Below are 19474 nucleotides of genomic sequence, written 5' to 3'. Positions count from 1 at the left end.
AGCGTCAGGGCAGTGGATTTGGAAGTGGCTTAATCTGAATCAACAATGACTCTACGTTGGGGGTGATCTGGGTAACTCCTTCCTAACCTGTCCTAGACCTGAGTACCAGAGAGAAAGTTAAGCCCAACACAACCCAGTTGTGCAGAGGACAGATGATGACAGGGTCTCATATCCTCAAGTTCTTTTCTTTCGCAGCTGCTTGGAAGGCTCTGAGATATCTTCTGTTTTGCAAACACCATGCAAAATTGTCATGCTGGGGGTATTGCTGATGTGGGCACCTGTACAGACCCACAGGAATGGTAAGGGACTGGCTGGATTGAGATTTTCCCTGTTATCCTCACCTTGTTTTCCCTTTTCCCTACCACACACCTTCTTGCAAATGCTCTTGGCAAGGTACGTAGCTGCTTTGCTCTGTGCAGAGCAGCCCCAGAGGTGAGGCTAGGGGAGTGAGGCTGTGCTGCCTGTAGTTCCTCTCTGCCCGTATTTGTCACTAGCAAAGTGACAGGGACACAGGGAGGTACAGAGTTAGGCTGGGTTGCATTACAATGGAGGAGTGAAGGGAAGGACAACAGGCAAAAAAAGCACCATTAACCATGTTAGTCTTCCTCTCCTAAGCCAGCTTGGCAGCCCTTGCCAGCGGTGCTGGGTACCTGGATGTTCAGCAGTGTCACATGTCTGGAAGGCAGTGCACCTGAAGCAGTTTCTTCCAGAAGAAGATGATACATGGGGTGTCTTGGTGCAAGGAGTCTTTGAAGGACTTTACATGTCACACAGGGTCTGGTTTCAGCAGAAGGACCCCTGGCTACACCAGTATCAAGGTACAATCAGTCCCTATTTTCTCTGTTCTCATAAGCAAGCTAAATTCAGTAAACCTCTGGCTATCTATTGTGGTGGATTGCTTTGCAACTAGAGAGCTTCATTCTCTCCTAGTGTAAAGTTAAGTACTTTGGCCATATGTTGTGATACAAGTAGTAATTCTCCTGTCTCCTCTGCACTTGTCCAGCAGGGAAATACAGGAGTTGCATTTCCATCCTTATCAATCTTTCAGTGATGCTGCATTCATCTAAGACAGACTTAATTTTTTCTCCTGCCTCAGAAAGACACTATCCTGGTCAGGAGTCATCGGCTACCGTTAAGATCCATGCCAAGGACTGAGCCAGCACGTCTTACAGATGCAGTTTAGTTTTGTTGTCCATTAACCATGCCAAATAAAACTGAAACATGCTGTGATTTGTACTCACCTTTCTTAGGCTGCAGGGATTTGAGGGGGTTCTTTGTGCAACCAGTGTCCTCCTATAATTCCCATTACTGCTAATGAAAGTGATGCATTTCCACTAACTGGATGAAGGTCCCTTAAATTAATCTTCACTAAAACATGAGAGTAGGGAAATAAAAGGGAGGCAGTGTTTCAAATAGCTTTCAGTTTGTTTCTAGTCTTGTCTTTAAATACAGGAGAGCTCCATATAAAATATTTTTAGAAAAACTCACTGTTAAGCAAGAAGAAGAGCAAATGAGTTAATCTGTAAAAAGCTTTAGTTCTTGGAAATAATAACATTTATTTTATTTACAGAATGTTCTTTCTATAGATCTCAGACCCTCTCATAGACCCAGTCCACTACTGACTTATTAATCTTGTTGAGATGCAGGATGCAGTTTATAGCTTGCATTGGGAAACTGAGGCACTGGAAAAGGAAAAGTACATGTTAAAAACTAAACCCGCATCAGTATTAGAACTAAGACTTCGAAGCGGATTTCACCTCATCTGGCTGCAATAAGCAATTCACCTGGCCTAGCTTGGGTTCCTGCTGAAGAAGTGGATTCCCCTCACAAAAGGCATATTTCTTCCCTTAGTCTACTGCAAGCAAATGTCAGCATAAGGATCGGACATGCTGGGGTGACACAGGACTTGCACCAGCTCTGCCATGCTGACATCCCAGAGAGGAGTTTTGGGGAAGGAAGGAAAACAACCATGGTCATTCATATCCCAGCAATCCCCAGTTTGCACCAGACATAAGGGGCACTGTTCACAATATGAGCTGGGACCATCAACCCCCATAGTCAACATTGGAACAGGGGAGAAAGTGTGAGTTTTTTGATGGTACTGAAGGAGGTGGAGGGGTCAATCACTATTCTGGGACATGAGGTTTCCATTTGACTTCCTCTTTACCTTTCATTTTTCCACCATATCTAAAAGAGCACAAGGGAAAGCAGAAGGACAGAAACCAAAATGCTTGCAGTCCAGGACAGGACCAGAGAGACAAGCAGCCAGGACTTGCCCAGCACTACATGACTCAACCCAACCCTCAACCCTCCCATCGTGACTCCCAGCTCACAGCCCTCACTGTCCCCCATGCACCCCCACAAAACCTAACCACATCCCAAATCCACCGTGCTACCAATGGATGCTTGGGGGGGGGGCGGGGCAGAAAGCAAAATCACGCACAGCAAACTCTCCCCCGTCCCTTTCCCCAGTCCAGGTTTCAAACAGTTTGCATCATCTCTAATAATTCAATGAGCTTTGTTATGACAGGGCAATGCAGTTAATGGAGGGTGAAATTGAAGAAGAATGTGTGGAAGTTGCAGCTTTTATCTCTAAAACAAATAGTGAATTCCTCGGGGCGGCTGCAGCCCTGAACAATGATCCGGGCTGCCGGACCTTTGCAGGTTGCCCTGGTAACTCCCAGGCTGTTTCGTGGCAAATCCTTGTCAAAGAGGGAAGAGAAAGTGGCAAAGCCTATGGGAAGAGATGTGGAGTTGGTGTTTGCAGAGCAGTGCGCACTCACGTGGGAGGCACAGAAGATATTTGGGTTGGAGGGACATACTGCACCCATCATCAAAGCCTAAAGGATCACCTTGGGAAATTCTTATTGAATCCAGGACCCCAAGTTCACTTGCTCCATCAAGAAGGAAATAATGCTCCATTGTCCAGCAAAATAATGCATTGTCCAGCAAAGAGGGCAATCCACCCCAAAGCTGGTTTAGAGGTCTCCTACTGGTCCGTTCCAGCCCTCAGACCTCTGCAGGAGTCTGTGGGGAGGATGAACAGAAGGGACTTTGGGGCAGGAGTGGTGCAATTCTCCACTAATTCTGGGCTTGAAAAAAGAGATGTCTATATTTCTGTCTACAGCTTCCCAAGGAGGGGAAGTGGAGGGAGAGGTGCTGAGCTCTTCTCCCTGGTGTGCAGCGATAGGACACCTGTGAATGGTGCAAAGCTGTGCCAGGGGTGGTTTAGACTGGACATGAGGAAGTATTTATTTATGGAGAGGGTGGTCAAACACTGGAACGGGCTTCCTAGAGAGGTGACGATGCCCCAAGCCTGTGTTTAAGAGGCATTTGGGCAATGCCCTTAACAACATGCTTTAACCTTTGGCCAGCCCTGAAGTGGTCAGGCACTTGGGCCGGATGATCACTGTAGGTCCCTTTTAACTGAAAGTCTAGTCTATTCTATTTGGCTGAAAACATGCAGAGCGACAGTTTTCCACCAGTGCCTATTTCTAGCAGAGGAAAATGTGTCTAGCTGCTTGCCCGCCCCTCCTAAAGGGCTGTTTGTTTTTCTTTCCTGCATCCCTCCTGCTTCCCCTTTAATACCAACCATTTGGTGAGCTCTGTATGAAGCACAATGCAAGGCAGATGCAACATGAAAATTCCAGATATATCTATGAATGTTCCTTGGCCCCAATGGGGAGAGTTTTGCCTCTCCATGTTGCCCTTCCCAATGCACCTGCCATACCACAGCCATTAATACCCTATGCTGCAGCTCCGCATCTCTCTGGGTACATGCTTCTTGCCATGAAAATATCTCCACTAGCCATGAAGGCATCTCCAGTACCTGAGATGCCTCCAGGCACATAAGTCTAATCCATCCCAAAGCCATCCCATCAATAGTCTAACCAGGGCTGCCGTGCTGCCTGCAGAGTACAGAAGAAAGGCAACTGCTTGAATGAGGCTCATGAAAATCTTTCTCGAGACAATTCCTGCTCCCAAGGCAAGGTGCATCTTGATTCCTCCTGCTGGGTCAGGTCTGGGCTAAGGAACCGATCCCCACACGACGCTTCTGATTCCCCATCTTCTGAAATACAAAGAAATTGCCTCTGTTCCCTATCCTGTGCATACCACAAACTTTTTCCATTTTTTTCTCATGAACAGCCTTTTCCCCACTTCAGATCTAGCTTCACTCTATCAATGGTCCCATTCCCTTAAGGCTACCTGTCAGGCAGACATCAGACCATAGGTATTTTTGTCTCCTGCTGAAGGGAGGATAGTTTGGGGTTTTTTTTTTTGCTTTCCTTCCTGAAATAGCTGCTGGTGAACTTCACTCCAGGGGCCCACGCGCTGCTGTTCACAGTTACTCACGCCAGAGGTATCAGCCCCGTGCACTGCTGTTCGTTTTCCTATCTCAACTCCAAATTTGAATTCCAAACATTACTACTTTGTGCCCTGTCGCACAAGGAAGATAGGTGATGACATTCAATAAAATCGGATTACTGGCAAGTTAAATGATCCTAAGGTGGATCTCAGCCTGAGGATTTTCATGCTGCATAGGCTTTCCTCGGTCATCTTCTCTGAAAAGAGGTAAACATTACAAGGATGCCTGGAGATGTCAGTGAAATGTTATGATGAATCTAAACATGGCTGAGAAGGAATTACATGGTACAGAGAAGAAAAAGATTTCTTTGGGGATTTATCCCAGTGCTCTGAGGCACAAGACCGTCTCCTACTTTATGCTTTCTTCTCCTTTGTCCAGTTCACTTTCAAATTGCAGGAGAAATGGTGGTTCTGTAGCCTTTGGGGAACGATGGAAGCATCTTAGGATTTCCCCAACAAATAAATCTTGTGTCATGTGAAGTCCTCCTCCTGAGACAGTTTAATGCCAGCTGACTTACATACCTTAAAATCACCGGCTCCCTGTCCTGCTCTTTCACGATCTTAGGTAAAAATTTAGCTGGGACACATGGAACCAGGTATATGTGAATCTGTCTCTGTGTATTATCACATCAATATCAAGATTCAAAAAGGCACCTGACGTAAGCCCATGGTTTTCTAAATAATAATAATAATAATAATAAGCAGCAGCAGCAGCAGCAGCAGCAGCAGCAGCAGCAGCAGCATTTATATTATTTAACATTTTATTATTAATAAATTATCATTATTATTATTATTAGTGTAAATCCTTATCTTTTTGTTCCTCTTTCTCAGAAGATGTGCAGACCATTCTCTAAAGGGTTTCTTTGCACCTCTAAGGCATGTCTTGTCATGTTTGGACTCGAAAGCAAAAGCCTTTACATAATTTCCTGACCCCATGATCCTGGTATTTAGGAAAACCTCCAGAGCTGGGACACTCGTGATAAAGCCCCTGGTTAGCAATGAGGCATGTCTTTGGGTGTGAAAGACTGCTTACCTCTTTCTATGAAATGCCAATGCCTTTTTGACAGCCCTACAAGCTCCTGGTTTTCCAAGTTAGGGCTTTTTCTGACCTTTTCCCCCAGCTGATGGTTAGGCATCAGAGATGGATATGCTTTAACAGCCCTCTGCTTTTGAAGCAGTCATGCTAAAGGTCCCTTTCTTCTTTCCTTCAGCTGCTCATGATTCATAGTCTTGATTTGACACCCTCTTAGTAATTATCACCTTTGCAACAGAGACAAGAGGCAGATTCTGAGCCGACACAAGGGGAGAGGTACCTGTACCCTGCAAAGCAGCAGAAATAATGCAAGTCCTTTCTTCTAACCCCTTGGAAAAGGAGGTTTAGCACCATGTTTCTGGATGAATTGGTTTTCCTAAGAAGCGTAAACTGTGAAGTTACTTTAGCCACCATGGCAATTGCCAGCAGCCAAGGCTTGCAGCATGGAAGGAGCTGCATGACCACGCAGTGGGGAGTGGTCAGAAAGGAGGCTGCAGACCCTCTGGAGATAGCCCCGTGGAGTGAGAAGCAATACCCAGCACAGATGGCAAAGCCTTCATAACCTGAGTATCCGACAATAACCACAAAACCCTCAAAGGAAGGTTTCCGCACAGCGTCTACCCTTTCCTGTGGCGGCTGCGCTCTCCTCCTTGTCTCTTAAGGTAAAAGGAGGTCCAACAAGCACGCTGAGAACTGACAAAACTCCCTGCATACATGGCAGGGTGCCTGTTCTGATAATTTAAAGAGAAAACCTACAGCCCACATCAGCAATCTAAAAAGACTTAGGCATCAAATACTCGGGGGGTGAGGTTCCCTCCTCCCTGCACAGAGCTGAAGGACCATCACAGCCCAGATCTGCTGATGAGACCAGCCAGATGAATTTCTCCTCCTTCTTCCTCTCAATATAATCATCGCAGCGTAAAACTAACGGCTGTTGTAGCCAGCCTGATTTTTAAGTGGATTTCAGGCCATTCTGTTTTCCTTAGGTCTATTTTAGGGAACTCTACCCTCATCTGTTCTTGCCACAGCCCTCACCCAACGTGGAGACCCAACACATCTTGGGGGACCCCCAGTCTCCCAGGCACTGTTACCTCAGAGCAATGTGCCACAGGATATTTTTGCAGTGGTGCAGTAAACAGCTTGAGGAGCTCAGCATCACTTCCCTCGTCTCCATCCCAGGGCCACTGCTATACTGATGCAGCTCAGGTTTTTCCCTAGGCTGTCTTGACTTGGCAGTTAACACCGAAATATGCTGATCGGGAGTGCGTGTGTGTGGAGGGGGGAAATGCGATCTGTTATGAAAAATATTCTGCAGGGAGAGAAGGAACTGCCTCTGATACTGGCAAGATTAATAATGCGCATCAAGACATTCATTCATTTATTGCAACTTGAGTTTCATGGCTTTTAGGGATTGTGTAACACGGAGTCGTAGCACAAGGAGGTGAGGCTGGGCTGAGGGACACAGGGAGTCTCACTGCACTGACCCAGAAGCTAAAATCAGGACAAGACGATTTTTCTGGGGACAAAATGCAAAGCAGGTAGGGAGAGCTGAGTGAGCTAACCCAAACCTCTCCTCAAGTCTTCTCAAGGTGATCTCACAACAAGAAGAAAGTCCACCTTTAGTTGAAGGCATCAAGAAAACCATAGTTGAAAAGTCATTTTTGGAGTGAAAGTTATTTTTACCACCTCTGTGTCCAAGCTGGGAGGTTCATGGTTTAGCTGGATCTGCCAGTGCAAGGAGGAGGATTCAGCACAAAGCTCGAGGCTTATTTTTAGTCTCCTCCTAGCTGCAGTGAACGCTCTTTGCCTCAACATGAGACAAAAAACTTTCAGCGCCCTTCCCTCCCGCCACAAAAAATGAAAAGATTTGATAATAATTTTGTCCTTTGGGGCATGCTGCTTCCTTTGAGCCATTCTCAGACTAGTGCAAACCTTCCTTAGAAAGCATCTGATGCAAATGTATATTAATTTATTTAGATAAAGTGCAGCTTAGTTTCCGAGGAGGTGCTGGGGTAACGTGTGGGACCAGAGCTTGGATGCGAGCGCCGTGCCCAGATCTGGGAGAGCCTGTAGCTGCCGCAGTGGTGGGGTGCTGCTGCCCACCAGGGCAATGCCCCCCCAGCAAGCCCTCGCACGCTGCATCCCCTGGGTCTGCACCAGCTCCAGCTCCAGGGACATCCCATGTCACCAGCGGGGGGAAGAGGAGGGATCAGGGGAATTTTGTATCATCAGAGCATAAACAGTGAAGGGGGTGTACCTGCAGAGAGAAATCCGAAATTAATACACACACACACACACACACACACACAAGATAAGAACCTGAAATCAACTCCCAGCCATGGTGAGAATCCCAAATCAAACCCTATGTAGATGAAAATCCCCAAATAAACGCCAGACAGATGGGAATCCAGAATTGAATCCCAACCTCCAGTCCAGATGAAAATCCCAAATCCACACCCAAATGCCCACCCTGATAAATATTCCACATTTCCCCCACGCAGGTGGGAATCCCAAAGTGATCCCCAAGTCCCCATCCAGGTGAAAAATCCCAAATCCTTACTCATGTGGGTGGGAATCCAAAATCAACCTAGAAATCCCCATCCAGATGAAGACTCCAAAGGCCCCACCCTTATAAACACCCCAGCACTCTCCCCTCCCCCCTGCCAAGCAGCTGCCCTGATAAACACCCCAAGTTCCCCCACATGCAGGTGGGAACAGCAACCACCTCCAAGCCTTCATCGCAATGAAAACTCAAAATCCACCCCCAACTCCAATGAAACCCCCAAATACTCCCCGTGCTGGGGGGAACCCCAAATCATTCCCACTCCCCCCATTCCAATGAGAATTCCTCTGTGCAGGTGGAAGTCCCAGACCGCCCCTCAAATCCCCATCCCAACAAAAGCCCCACATCCCGCCCAAGCGCCCATCCTGATGAAAACCCCAAATCCCCCCATGCAGGTGAGAACCCCAAATCCCCACCCCAACAAAAACCCCAAATCCTCCTTGACATCCCAATTTCAACGAAACCCCCAAATCCCCCCAGGTAGGTAGGAATGCCAAACACCCCCCCACCCCCCCATCCCTCCCCACCCTGATAAAGACCTCAGATTCCACCCATCCAGGCAGGAGCCCCAACCCCTCCCTCAAGTTCCCAGCCTGATGAAAGTCCCAAATCCCCCCCCCCCAAACCCTGTGAAAACTTCAAATCTTCCCCCCCCAAGTTGAGAACCTCAAATCCCCCCCAAACCCTGTGGAAACCCCGAATCTCCCCATACATCTGAGAACCCCAAATGCCCCCACTCCCTAAATCCAGTGAAAACCCCCAAATCCACACACACAGCTAGGAACCCCAGATGCCCCCCAACTCACTGAAACACCCAAATCTACACACACAGTTGAGAATCCCAAATCTCCGCCAATGCATTGAAACCCCCAACCCCCCCCCCCCCGCAGCTGAGAACCCAAAGCCCCCCAGATGCCCCCCAGATGCCCAAACTGGGTGAAAAACCCCAAATCCCCCCATGCAGTTGAGAACCCTAAATCCCCCCCAAACCCTGCGAAAATCCCAACCCTCCCCCCTCAGCTGAGAACCCCAAATCTCCCCAAAACCCATTGAAACCCCCAAATCCTCCCATACAGTTGAGAACCCCAAATCCCCCCAGCCCACTGAAACCCCCAAATCCCGCCTGACAATCAAGAACCCCAAATTCCCCCCAGCCCACTGAAACTCCCAAGCCCCCAATCGAGAACCCCAGATCCCCCCACCCCATTGAAACCCCCAAATCCTTCCCCACAACTGAGAAGCCCAAATCCCCCTGCCCACTGAAACCCCCAAATCCCCCAACTGAGAACCCCAAATGCCCCCCACCCATTGAAACCCCCAAAATCTCCCCCAATTGAAACCCCCAAATCCTCCCAACTGAGAACCCCAAATGCCCCCCACCCATTGAAACCCCCAAATCCCCCCAATTGAGAACCCCAAATGCCCCCCACCCATTGAAACCCTCAAATCCTCCCCAATCGAGAACCCCAAATCCCTCCCCAGCCCATGAAACCCCCAAACCCCCACCAATCGAGAACACCAGATCCCCCCACCCCATTGAAACCCCCAAATCCCTCCCCCCAACTGAGAACCCCCAAATCTCCCCAGAACCCATTGAAACCCCCAAATCCCTCCCCCCAACTGAGAACCCCTAAATCTCCCCAAAACCCATTGAAACCCCCAAATCCCGCCCCCCCCCCCCGCAACTGAAAACGCCCCCCCCGCAGGTGCCCCCCCCCCCCGCGGGTCTGCCCGCTGCCAGCCGGGGGCGGGGCGGGCCGGGGCCGCCGTGCGCCTCCCCCGGCGGCGGGAGGGGGGCCGGGGCCGGCGCCGGGGCCGGGGGAGGGCAGCGGCCGCCCGCCCCGCCGGGGAGAGCGCCGGGAGCCGCGGCGGGGACGGCCGCGCCGAGGCACCATGCGGGCACCGCTGCTGCTGCCGCTGCTGCTGCTCGGTAAGTGCCGCCCCCCCCCCCCCCCCCCTTCCCCCAGCTTTTTCCCCGATCCTGCCTTGTTTTCCCCCTTAAGCATCCCTCGGCTTTTCACCTCCCCCCGCCCCGCTCCCAGTTTTCCCTTTGCTAGTTTGGACCGAATTGGGCAGAAAGGCAGAAGATAACCCGGGGAGTGGCGGGTGCCCCCCGCGTTCCCAGCCCGGGCTTGTTAACGCTGGGGTTGAACCGAGCACATCGAACCGTCCGCGGGCAGCGCGGCTCGGGGCGCCGGAGCCGCAGCGCTTGTGCCTTTATGCAACGGTATGAGCGGAGCCAGCCGCCGCTGCGCTCCCGCACCCGGCTCCACAGAGCCCCCGGCCAGGGCTTCGGGCTCCTGGGAGGCCCGTGAGCAAAGCACTGAGCCTCACACCCCTTTTTGGGGTCCCATCAAGCACGGGGGGGACCTTCAGGCGGGTTTGGCAGAGCCGCTCTTGCGATGGTCCAGCTGCTGCTGCGTGTCCTCAACGTGAGCCTCCAGCCCTGGTTGTGGAGGTGGCATGGGAAAGGGGGTGGGGGTGGGGGGGGGTGGGGAAGGCAGCAATTCCCTGATGGAAGTTGACGGTGGAGTTGGAAAAAGGATAAAGTTCAGGGGACCCTTCACGGTGGGGCAGCCATGGCCCCGTCCGGGATGTGTCATGCCTGGGAGGTTGGGGAGTGGGAACAGCATCTTAGGTCCTGCAGTTGTGCTGGGGCTGAGGGCTGCGGGCACGGCTGGGGATGATGCAGCTGGGGGTCTCCTTCTTTGGGGGGTGTTTTATTGGAGAGATGGCCATAAACCACACCAAAAAGTCTCGAGGAAAGGAAATGCACTGATTATTTCAAAAGTGAAAAAAGGTAGGGAGGAGCAGCTTATTTCTCTCCTGTATTTGGGGAGGATGAAGGAGGGTGGAAATAAAATAAACCCAAATAAAGTGAAATAAAATGAAATAGCGGAAGGTGGAATCTTGCTCTGGGTCACGTCTCCCAGCAGAGCCTGTGCTGAGCTGAATGTGCTTTTATTCAAGGTAACAAAAGCTGGGGGACGCGCTGGAGGTAAAAGCACAAGTGGAGGCAGGGCCCTGGAGATTTAACTATGGGGTGAATTCCCTGTGGTCTGGCTGGAATCTCCGCCTGCCTGGTATTTTTCCTGCTCCTCTCAGAACTCACGGCACTGGAGCTTGGTGGGTGAGCAGGTGTGAAGCCCGCAGCTCTCCCCGATGCCAACATGGGCTTTAAAAGAGATTTCCTGTTAAAACTCAAGGAGCCTCAGCCTCATTAATATTGGCATAAAGTAGGAGCTGTTAATGCAATTTTTCTTGTGCTGGCCAGAATTTAGCTGAGTTGAGCTGACTTTGCCTTCTCAGAGGGTTTTGTTGTGTTTTTCAAAGCAGTGATAAATATGCTGGGGTTGGTACAAAACAGGATTTAGCAGGAGGTTGGTGGGGCACCTGTTTCTAAAGCACTCTTAAGTGATCCTATTACATTTTTCTCGGAAATTATTTGATTAAATCCTCCAAAATGCTGTTTTCTACCATTCGTTGCCGCTCTTAAGTTTTTTAAAATAAGCTCCTTAGAGGTGCTTTTATGTTGCTCCCTGGGTATTGGCACCAGGATTTTCTTCCTCAGGGGTCAAAATAGGCATCCCTCTTTGCTGGGTGTTTGGTCTTGGAGTCCAGCAGTGCTTAACTCGAAGGCTGGTATCTGCTGCAATCGTCTTGAGTTACTCAAAACCTAAAATTCACCTACCCCACCCCAGCCCCAAATGGGAAGAAGGTGGGTTTGTGGGTGAAACTGTAAGATTTTTGGTGTCTTAGAAAATGGTAATTGGAATGGAGCCCACATCATTTGCTCTCATTAAATTGAATGTGAAATGGGTGGGTGAGCAGGGAGTTGGGATTTTGGAGCATGTTTTTGGGTGTCACAAGGAAGAAGGTGACAACATTGTGCATGGGGCAGAGCAGAATCAGCCCAACGTTGCTGAAGTTTTTAAAAGAAACTATTTCGGATATGGCTATTTCACTAGAAATACTGGCTTCCAGGTTTATATCGTTCCAACACTCTGATTCTGCAGCAATTCCCCCTTGTTTCCCTGCTGTAAATCAGAATAAAATCAGCCTCAGACAAGGCACAGCCAGTGTGTACAAGAGATGCAGCGAACATGACGTCGGGCAAATATCTTCAAATTCAACCAGCCTGTGAGGGGCTCAGCGTTACCCACTACAGTGTGTTCACAGGACATTTTATTTATCCTTTCCCCATATTATATCTTCAGTCCCACGGGGGGTATGATAGCAAAATTGCATCAGGAAGAGAAAACCGATACTTTTTTTATTCTCAGAGGATTAAGAAGAGCCACAGCTCAAACCTGTCCTGGGGGCAAAAAAGGCAGGAAGGGGTTTTATCAGAGATCAACCCTTTGCCCAGCCCAAAGCAAAACACAGATTGATGGGTTTTAAATCCTTGTTGCCAAAACACCCTTTTTAATTCCTAAAGCCATGCTGGCTCCCTGGTACTGAGAGGTCGTGTTTGTCCAAGACAGGCTGTCAAAGATGTGCTTTTTTTAAAATCCATTTTGCCCATTGAATACTAACTTTGACATAGGCAGGAGCAGGTGATGGGGGGCCATGTCTACAGGAGGAGAAAAAAATTGTATACTAGAGAGTTTTAAAACCAACATCAAAGCGGAGCATGTCGTCTTGTATCTTTGCTATTAGAGGAACTTCGATAAGATTTTTTGCAACCTTTTTGCCTGACGTTTTAGCAGTGCAATGCCTTTGATTCCCCGGTGGCAAAGCAAATACAGTAATGATACCCCGGGGTCTGTTTAGGAGGCTTAATTAAAGAATTGTTTGTAAAGCACTTGAAGATCCTTGGATGAAAGGAGCTGGAACCATGCAATACGCTGATTTAATTCCAGAGAGTTGCTTTAAAGGCTTATGACGATGAGGCTGGTGATCATTTATGTTGGCGGTGATGGGAGACTGGCTGGAAATATCTGCTCTCAGCATTTGCAAGGAGACTGGGGTTGCACTTTAGTTATTGTTTGCCTTATAAATCATACATTTTCTGGCCCCATCTGCACCCTCTAAAATTCCTAAGCTTGCTGACACGAGCTCTGGGGTGTTTCGGGGCTCAGGCTATGGGGACTGGTGGAGGTTAATTATAGCCAGGGAGGTTCCCTCAGGCTGTGTGATACCCCCGTGTTATTCTGGGTGTTAAATCAATATACAAGAGCAGAGAGGGGTTTAGGTGTAGGACCACATCCATCCCACCTGCTCACACCTGCCCTGAATTTTGTCCCCTTCTCCATGATGCCGGACTGGGTGGCCACTTTGCCTTGTCCCCAAGGACCCACTACGGCACCCAGAGCCTCTCAGTGCCCTGTGGGGCCAGGGAGGATGGGGTGAGTGGGGCTTCATCCTTACAGGGTGATGCTCTGGGGAGGTGAGATCCTGCCATAACATCCAGCTGAGCTGCTCTGTGCTACAGGGGCTCAAGCCCTAAGCCCAGGTGCCTGCAGTAGCTACATGTCAAGGTGATCCAAGCAGTAGCGGGACCAAGCACATAGCAAACAACCCACCTGTGGGTGTGCAGAAATTCCTGCCCCCCCAGCTGCAGAGCAACACATCGGCAGAAACGTGCAGGCTGTGAGCCTGAGTATCGGCCTCACCTGCAGCCTTGCTCCCAGCCTGACAGCGTGCGTGACAGACAGCCAACCTCGGCTCTGCTGAGAGCCGAACATCACAAGAGGGTTTCAACTCTGCAGGAATCCGGGTGGCCCGGTTTGGTCCATTCCCTGTGTGCAGGCATGTGAAATCTTGCAAACCCTCTGAAACGTTTTCACGGGCTTCTGCCAACTTCCTTGTCAAAAGTCTGTTTACGTGCACAGCTTCTTCCATAACTGGCCAAACTCCACCTAAGGATGTTGTTTCTGAATTCTTGCAATGCCTGCCCTTTCCTTCACAGAGAGCTCCTGACCAAACCTTGCTTTTTTTTTTTTTTTTTTTTTTTTTTTTTAAATTCTAAACCATGCACACAGTCATCTGGCATTTGTTATTCTCCAACTACCTGTGCTCAGTTCATTGCAGCCCCCAGGGCCTCGCTGAACAGTCCATGTTGCAGAGAGCAATGCCTTTGGTCTTGGGATTGCCAAGCAAATCCACCAAGTCTTTCTCTTGCAGCTTGTGAGACAGCCACACTTGAGTCTGATTCTGCATAGGGGTCTTGCAGGTCCTACTGCATGGTGGGGTTTGGGGATGCACCACCCATCTCCTCCAAAATCCTTTCTGTGCGCCATTGGGGCTTAACAAAAAAAAAAAATCCGTGTCTTTTTCCCCGAACTGCCTGGTGTGATGGTGTCCCACAGCCCGGGGTGAGGTGCTTTCTCCTGTTGCTTCTTTGTTATTTGGGAGGGACGGGGGGACAGTTCGTCTGAGCTTCATCAGATTTTAAGGGCTGTCATTGCGTATTTGTCTGTTGTAGTGCTGGGCTGAAGCCTTGCGGTTTTGCTTTGGAGGCCCTTGAGGAATATGTAGATCCATTTAAAACCGGGTGGAGGCAGGAGGGATGTGCTCTGCCTGCATCGCAGCTCCAGTTCCGAGGTGCCTCAGCATTTGGACTAGCCTATATCCAAAACAGTGTTACTTTTGAGCTAAACAGCCCTGCCTGAGAAGGGAGGCAGAGAAAGATGATCTTCCTTGGTATTGTACAAAAATCGTGTATGATTCACAATATGCTACGAACTGAAGAGCTTAAATGCTGGTTAAAGGACTGGTTGTGCCACGGTTTCCTTATTTTGCGTGTGTCTGCTTAGACTACATGCTGTTTGGTGGAGAGACCGTGCAGTTGGCGTTTAGGGATGGGGAGTTGCTCTCAGCTGGGGTTTCCAGGGCTTCTGCAGTACAGCTAGCATCAATGAAGGCCTGGTGGGCAGGGGGCTGCCATGCAACAACAGCTTTCCCTGGCCAGAAGCAATCTCACGGTGCCGCAAGGAGAGAAGTCACAAGCCGCATTTAGAGGGCTTTTATCGTGACACCTAGTAAATTTGGAGCTGGGCCCAGTGCTGTGATCCAGGAGGAGCTGCTGACTTGGCACTGCTTGTTTCTACCCCTTTGACCATCGTGACCACCTGGGGCCATGCTAATGCAGTGGTGTTTTCCTTCTAGCTAAAGTTCCAGGTGATGGGTATCAATGTCCTCACCTCCTTCCCCAGCCAAGGGAGAAGGAAAGGTTCCTTCAAGGATGATTTAGCCTGGTTCAAGTTAGCTGCTGGCTTTGAATTGCAAATAGTGCTAGAAATAGCGAGTGCCTGGGGGAGTCTTGGAAAATGTCAATAGTAACTTTACTGCCTTCTGTGAGTGCAAAGCTCTGCGGTGGGTTATCCAGGGTGACCTTCTTGGGGATTGTATGCACATATTCACTTGACCTGAGCCACAGTGTGTCTCGAATTCAGCCTTCAGTGCCAAAAGCCATTGGGAACCAGCACATGCCAGGATGTCCCATCAACCCTAAAGAGAAAAAAAACCCACTTCTCGCTTTCAAGAGATGAAGTGCTCCAAACCCCAATATCCTCTCTTGATCATTTGCCTGTTGGATCCCAGGTCTTCTCAGTGAAGTTTTTCTCATCACTAAATGTGGCTGCTTTGCAAATCTTTGTATCTTTGCAGTGCACGCTGCTCTGCATGTTGCAGGTACCTTTTCTGTCCCGTAAATAAAGTACGTCTCACGGCTTCTTGGCCGCAGGCCAGGAGCGTTCGGCAGACACTGGTGACAGTTTGGTGACAAAGTGTTGCAAGGAGTCAGAATGCAAACAACTTATTGAAATTAACTCCGTGTAATGCCTCAATGCCCAGCACAGAGCAGGAGGGATAGCGAAGGGGAATGAGCCTTTATTTTGGGCCACAGGAGTTCAGCACTGGTGAAGTACCTGCTTTTAGATGTGCATGTGCAACAAACCAGCTGCAGGAAGGCAACATGCCAGGTTGAATTTTGGCTTTCAGGTTGGCTCAACTTGTGTGTCATGTCCAGGGTCCCACATTTTCGCGTAGTGCTGGGGCTGGGGGGAAGCAGAAAGGGAAAGGGCCCCAGTTTGGGCAAGCTGGGATGAGCTGCCTTGTGGAGGAAGGGAAAAATTCAGAGTCCTGGTGTTGCCAGCTCTTCTGCGGTTGAGGGCAGGGTGCTGCTTCCTCCCACTGAAGGACCCAAGGTAATGCATGTAGGTTCAGATACTTAACCAAGGTGTTTAAGGTTGATGCTGAGTTATCCTTGAATCCAGCTGCTGTTAGAGGAGCGAGGGAGATGGGCATCTTCTGAAGGCAATTCAGCTGTGTCTAGGAATAATTTGGTCTCTAGAGATGCTTGTCTCCATACATGCTCCCCAACAGGGTATGGTGTTACACCAAAAATATACAGGATCTGCCCATGGAAACCCTTATGTTGCATGACAGTATCTGTATTTACTTAAAAACATCGGGGTAAAAAAAAAAAGTGGGTTTCCGGGTTTGGAAGAGCTTCTTGGTGGTGGGTCAGGAGTACACCCTAAAGGCTGCAAAATGGAAAGGCAGATAAGAAGAACACAGACTTTGGGTTTAAAAACCAAGTCTATGTTTGAAGCCAGGTGCAGGATGGATGCCTTACAAATAGGCATATGGGATCTGTGTTAAGACCTTCTCTGAAATAGAAAAGGTGATTTTTTTATTTCTGAGTTAGTCCCATTTTAGATGTTGCTTTGAGGTCTGGCTCATATTCTTAGCATCCTTAATAAAAATTGGATTAATCCGGCAGCTTTTTCTCTGTCTTACAAGCTCTGTGTGCAGGGAGCTTTGGTCTTATGCCACATGGCTCATGACACCGGTGAAAGGGAGGAGGAAGGTCATTTTGCAGTGGGAGAATAAGGCCTTAGTTATTAATGACAAAGGCTGAAATTTTCTATCTCAGCCTTTATTTACTTTAGTAAATTTAACTGGAGAAGGTAAAAATTGGCTTAGAGTTATTAAGCTGTAGTACTTAAAGATACAGTAAATCTATTTTAGAGCAATGAGGAGACAACCTTGTCAGACATTTATTCTAAGTGGCTTCTGCTAGGTACAGGCAAAGAGAAAATGCCAGATTTCGCACTTTGACGAAGGGGACTTAAAAGACTGCAGAAGGGTTTGGAGAAACTGTGTTTGAGAAGTTCCTTCTTTGAAACCTAATAGCAAAGACCACTTCTTTTTTTTCCTCCTCCCCAGGGTCTAAAGGCAGGAGGGTAAGATAAGACATTCCACCACGTACACAAATGGGGAAAAAAAAATGGAAAAGTTTAAATGATACTGCTGCAGCCTGAGGAAAATGGATAGCTCTCAGGCTGACTACTAGATGCTGCTTATCAAGATACTGTATGCCTTAACTATGAGAAAAAGCAGAGCAGTTAAAGCAATGCACTGTGCTCCCCAGCACAGATCCGGTTAGCAGTGGTTATGCTGGAGTAACATCAAGTAACCAAGGTCCTGGACACATGTATAGATATATTATATACACACACATGCACACTTATATCTATATACATATTAAATCAGCAATTACAGTTGTCCTTGTTGGACATTTCTCATTTATTAAACAACAGAAGTGATGTTGAAAGCCCAGGAAAGGGAAGCAAGTTTGTTGCCAGGTACTAAGCCAGCTCGTAAGGAACACCCTCAAACGAGGTTTTGATTGCACAACTCCAAAACCAGAATTCTCATTCATGCACTTTTTTCAGCTGTCTTCCCACTCTCTAGCTGCTGGTGACCCGATTTGTTTTCAGAGCCTTAACAAATAAAAATAACAAATAAATAAAAATTTGTTCCCATGGGTTTCTCTTGGCGAAGTGGAGAAAGCACCAACATGCAGTAAAAGCATGAAACGACCCTCTCTTGGTTTATTTTCCTTTTTTATTTTATTTTTTCCTTCTAATATTGGTTTAGTTTTCGGATGGATCAGTCCCCTGATCCGGTTTGACACAATGCTATGAAGTGTTTCTGCTCTCCACTGCCTCTTTCAAAGGGCACATGAGTTTATACCTAGTCAAAGCAGTGCCATAAGCACACCAGAATCACACATGGCAGCAAAAAACTGGGCAGCAGCGGTGCGTGTGCCACAAATGGGATGAACCAGCAATTGCTGTGGGGCTCCCAGCAAAGCCAGATCCAGCTGAGAGACAACTGGGGCAAAATATCAGCAAAATGGGACACAACATCACACCAGCTGCAAAGCCAGCAAGTGAAAATCACACCCTTGACCCCATTTTTCAAGCGTGCAAGAGTTAATCTCAGCCCACCGTCACCTCCATGCTCACCCAAGCCTCGGGGTAATTCCCATGCCAAAAAAGCAATGAGAGATGCTGACCTCTTTGGCACAAGTGATAAATTTTCCTGTCCTGAACAGTCATGTACAATATTGCAGAAGAGTAAGTTTGAGCTTATTGTAACACCCTAGTATAGAAAGTTATTTTGTTTTCTTAAAATTTTCCCAGACAGCTAAAAACAGCCCTCAAGATTCCCAGCCTATGCAATTTCATAGGTTTTGAAGACAGTTCCTCCCCACGAATGTTATCAATAAATCCCCATTAACTGCATTCAACAAGAGAACATAATTTTTTCTCATTAAAGCCTCACAAAGGGTTCAAAACCTCATTTTATGGCAGGGTGCTTTGATTTAAATGGATGTGGCTTAAATTATGAATTTTAATCACGATTTAAAATACAGAAGAGGAAAGTCTTAATTTGAATGATTTGATTTTAATGTTTTTCATTTACAATTCATAGCTATATCCCTTAAGCAGAGCTGATTCTCCTCGGTTGCTCAATTTAAAACTGAGAGATTTCCAGCCCACTCTTGCCTTTCAGCTGTGTTTTCTAACCAGGTGGACATGCTATGAACATATTTGTTTAAGCAGTTACATAGCCTGCCACTACTCTATTTTGATCTCTAATTTATGCCTCTTTTAATCTTCTTAGGTGATGATGAATAATACTAATTTTGGACTTACTGGTGGCAATCACTCTTTACTTGTAGAGGAAATTTCTGTTAAACTGACAGATGCAAAAGAGCATTTAAAATTCCTTTAAGATACATCAAATAACCAAGGGCCTCGATACCTAGCGCATATACTTTTTAACACACTTTTGAGTTTAATGCTAAGCAATTCATTGAGCAAATCTCAGGCGTCAATCTTTGATGGAGTTAGTGACTGAAATGAATCGTTTCATGTCCCTTGAGGGTTTTGAATAAACAGGAGTCATTCTCTTAAAACTCACTTTTAGTGTTCAAAATGGGAGAGGAAGCAATTTTATTTTTCAGCTGCCAGTTTCCAGTTGTTTTCGCAGCTTAGAATTAACTGTTGATGGAGCAGCTGTATGTCTCTCTCCTTGATCTGCAGAGGGAATTTAAATGGCTAGCCGAGGTTTGCATGTGTAACTTTTGACCATCTAACTGAAGGCAAAAGAACCCCACACCTGGTGTCTGGATACCCTGGGTATCTGCCCATAGTGTGGGCAGACAACAATTAAAGGAAAGAAAAGCAAGAATTAATGAGGCTTTAACTGGTTGC

At 47.9% G+C, this 19474-nt stretch overlaps 1 protein-coding gene across 1 annotated transcript in view; it reads left to right on the top strand.

Annotated features, from left to right (window-relative positions):
• Positions 1-9801: 9801 nt before the first annotated feature.
• PODXL (podocalyxin like) overlaps positions 9802-19474 on the top strand; it is a 47060-nt gene continuing 37387 nt past the window's right edge. The window contains exon 1 of the mRNA XM_037388387.1: positions 9802-9891. Coding sequence (XP_037244284.1) covers positions 9855-9891 — 37 coding nt within the window. The 5' untranslated portion in view covers positions 9802-9854. The remainder of the gene's footprint in view (positions 9892-19474) is intronic.

The sequence above is a fragment of the Falco rusticolus genome, chromosome 5 (genome assembly GCF_015220075.1).
Source record: "Falco rusticolus isolate bFalRus1 chromosome 5, bFalRus1.pri, whole genome shotgun sequence".
NCBI lineage: Eukaryota > Metazoa > Chordata > Aves > Falconiformes > Falconidae > Falco > Falco rusticolus.
This window is presented reverse-complemented; position numbering and strand designations above follow the sequence as displayed.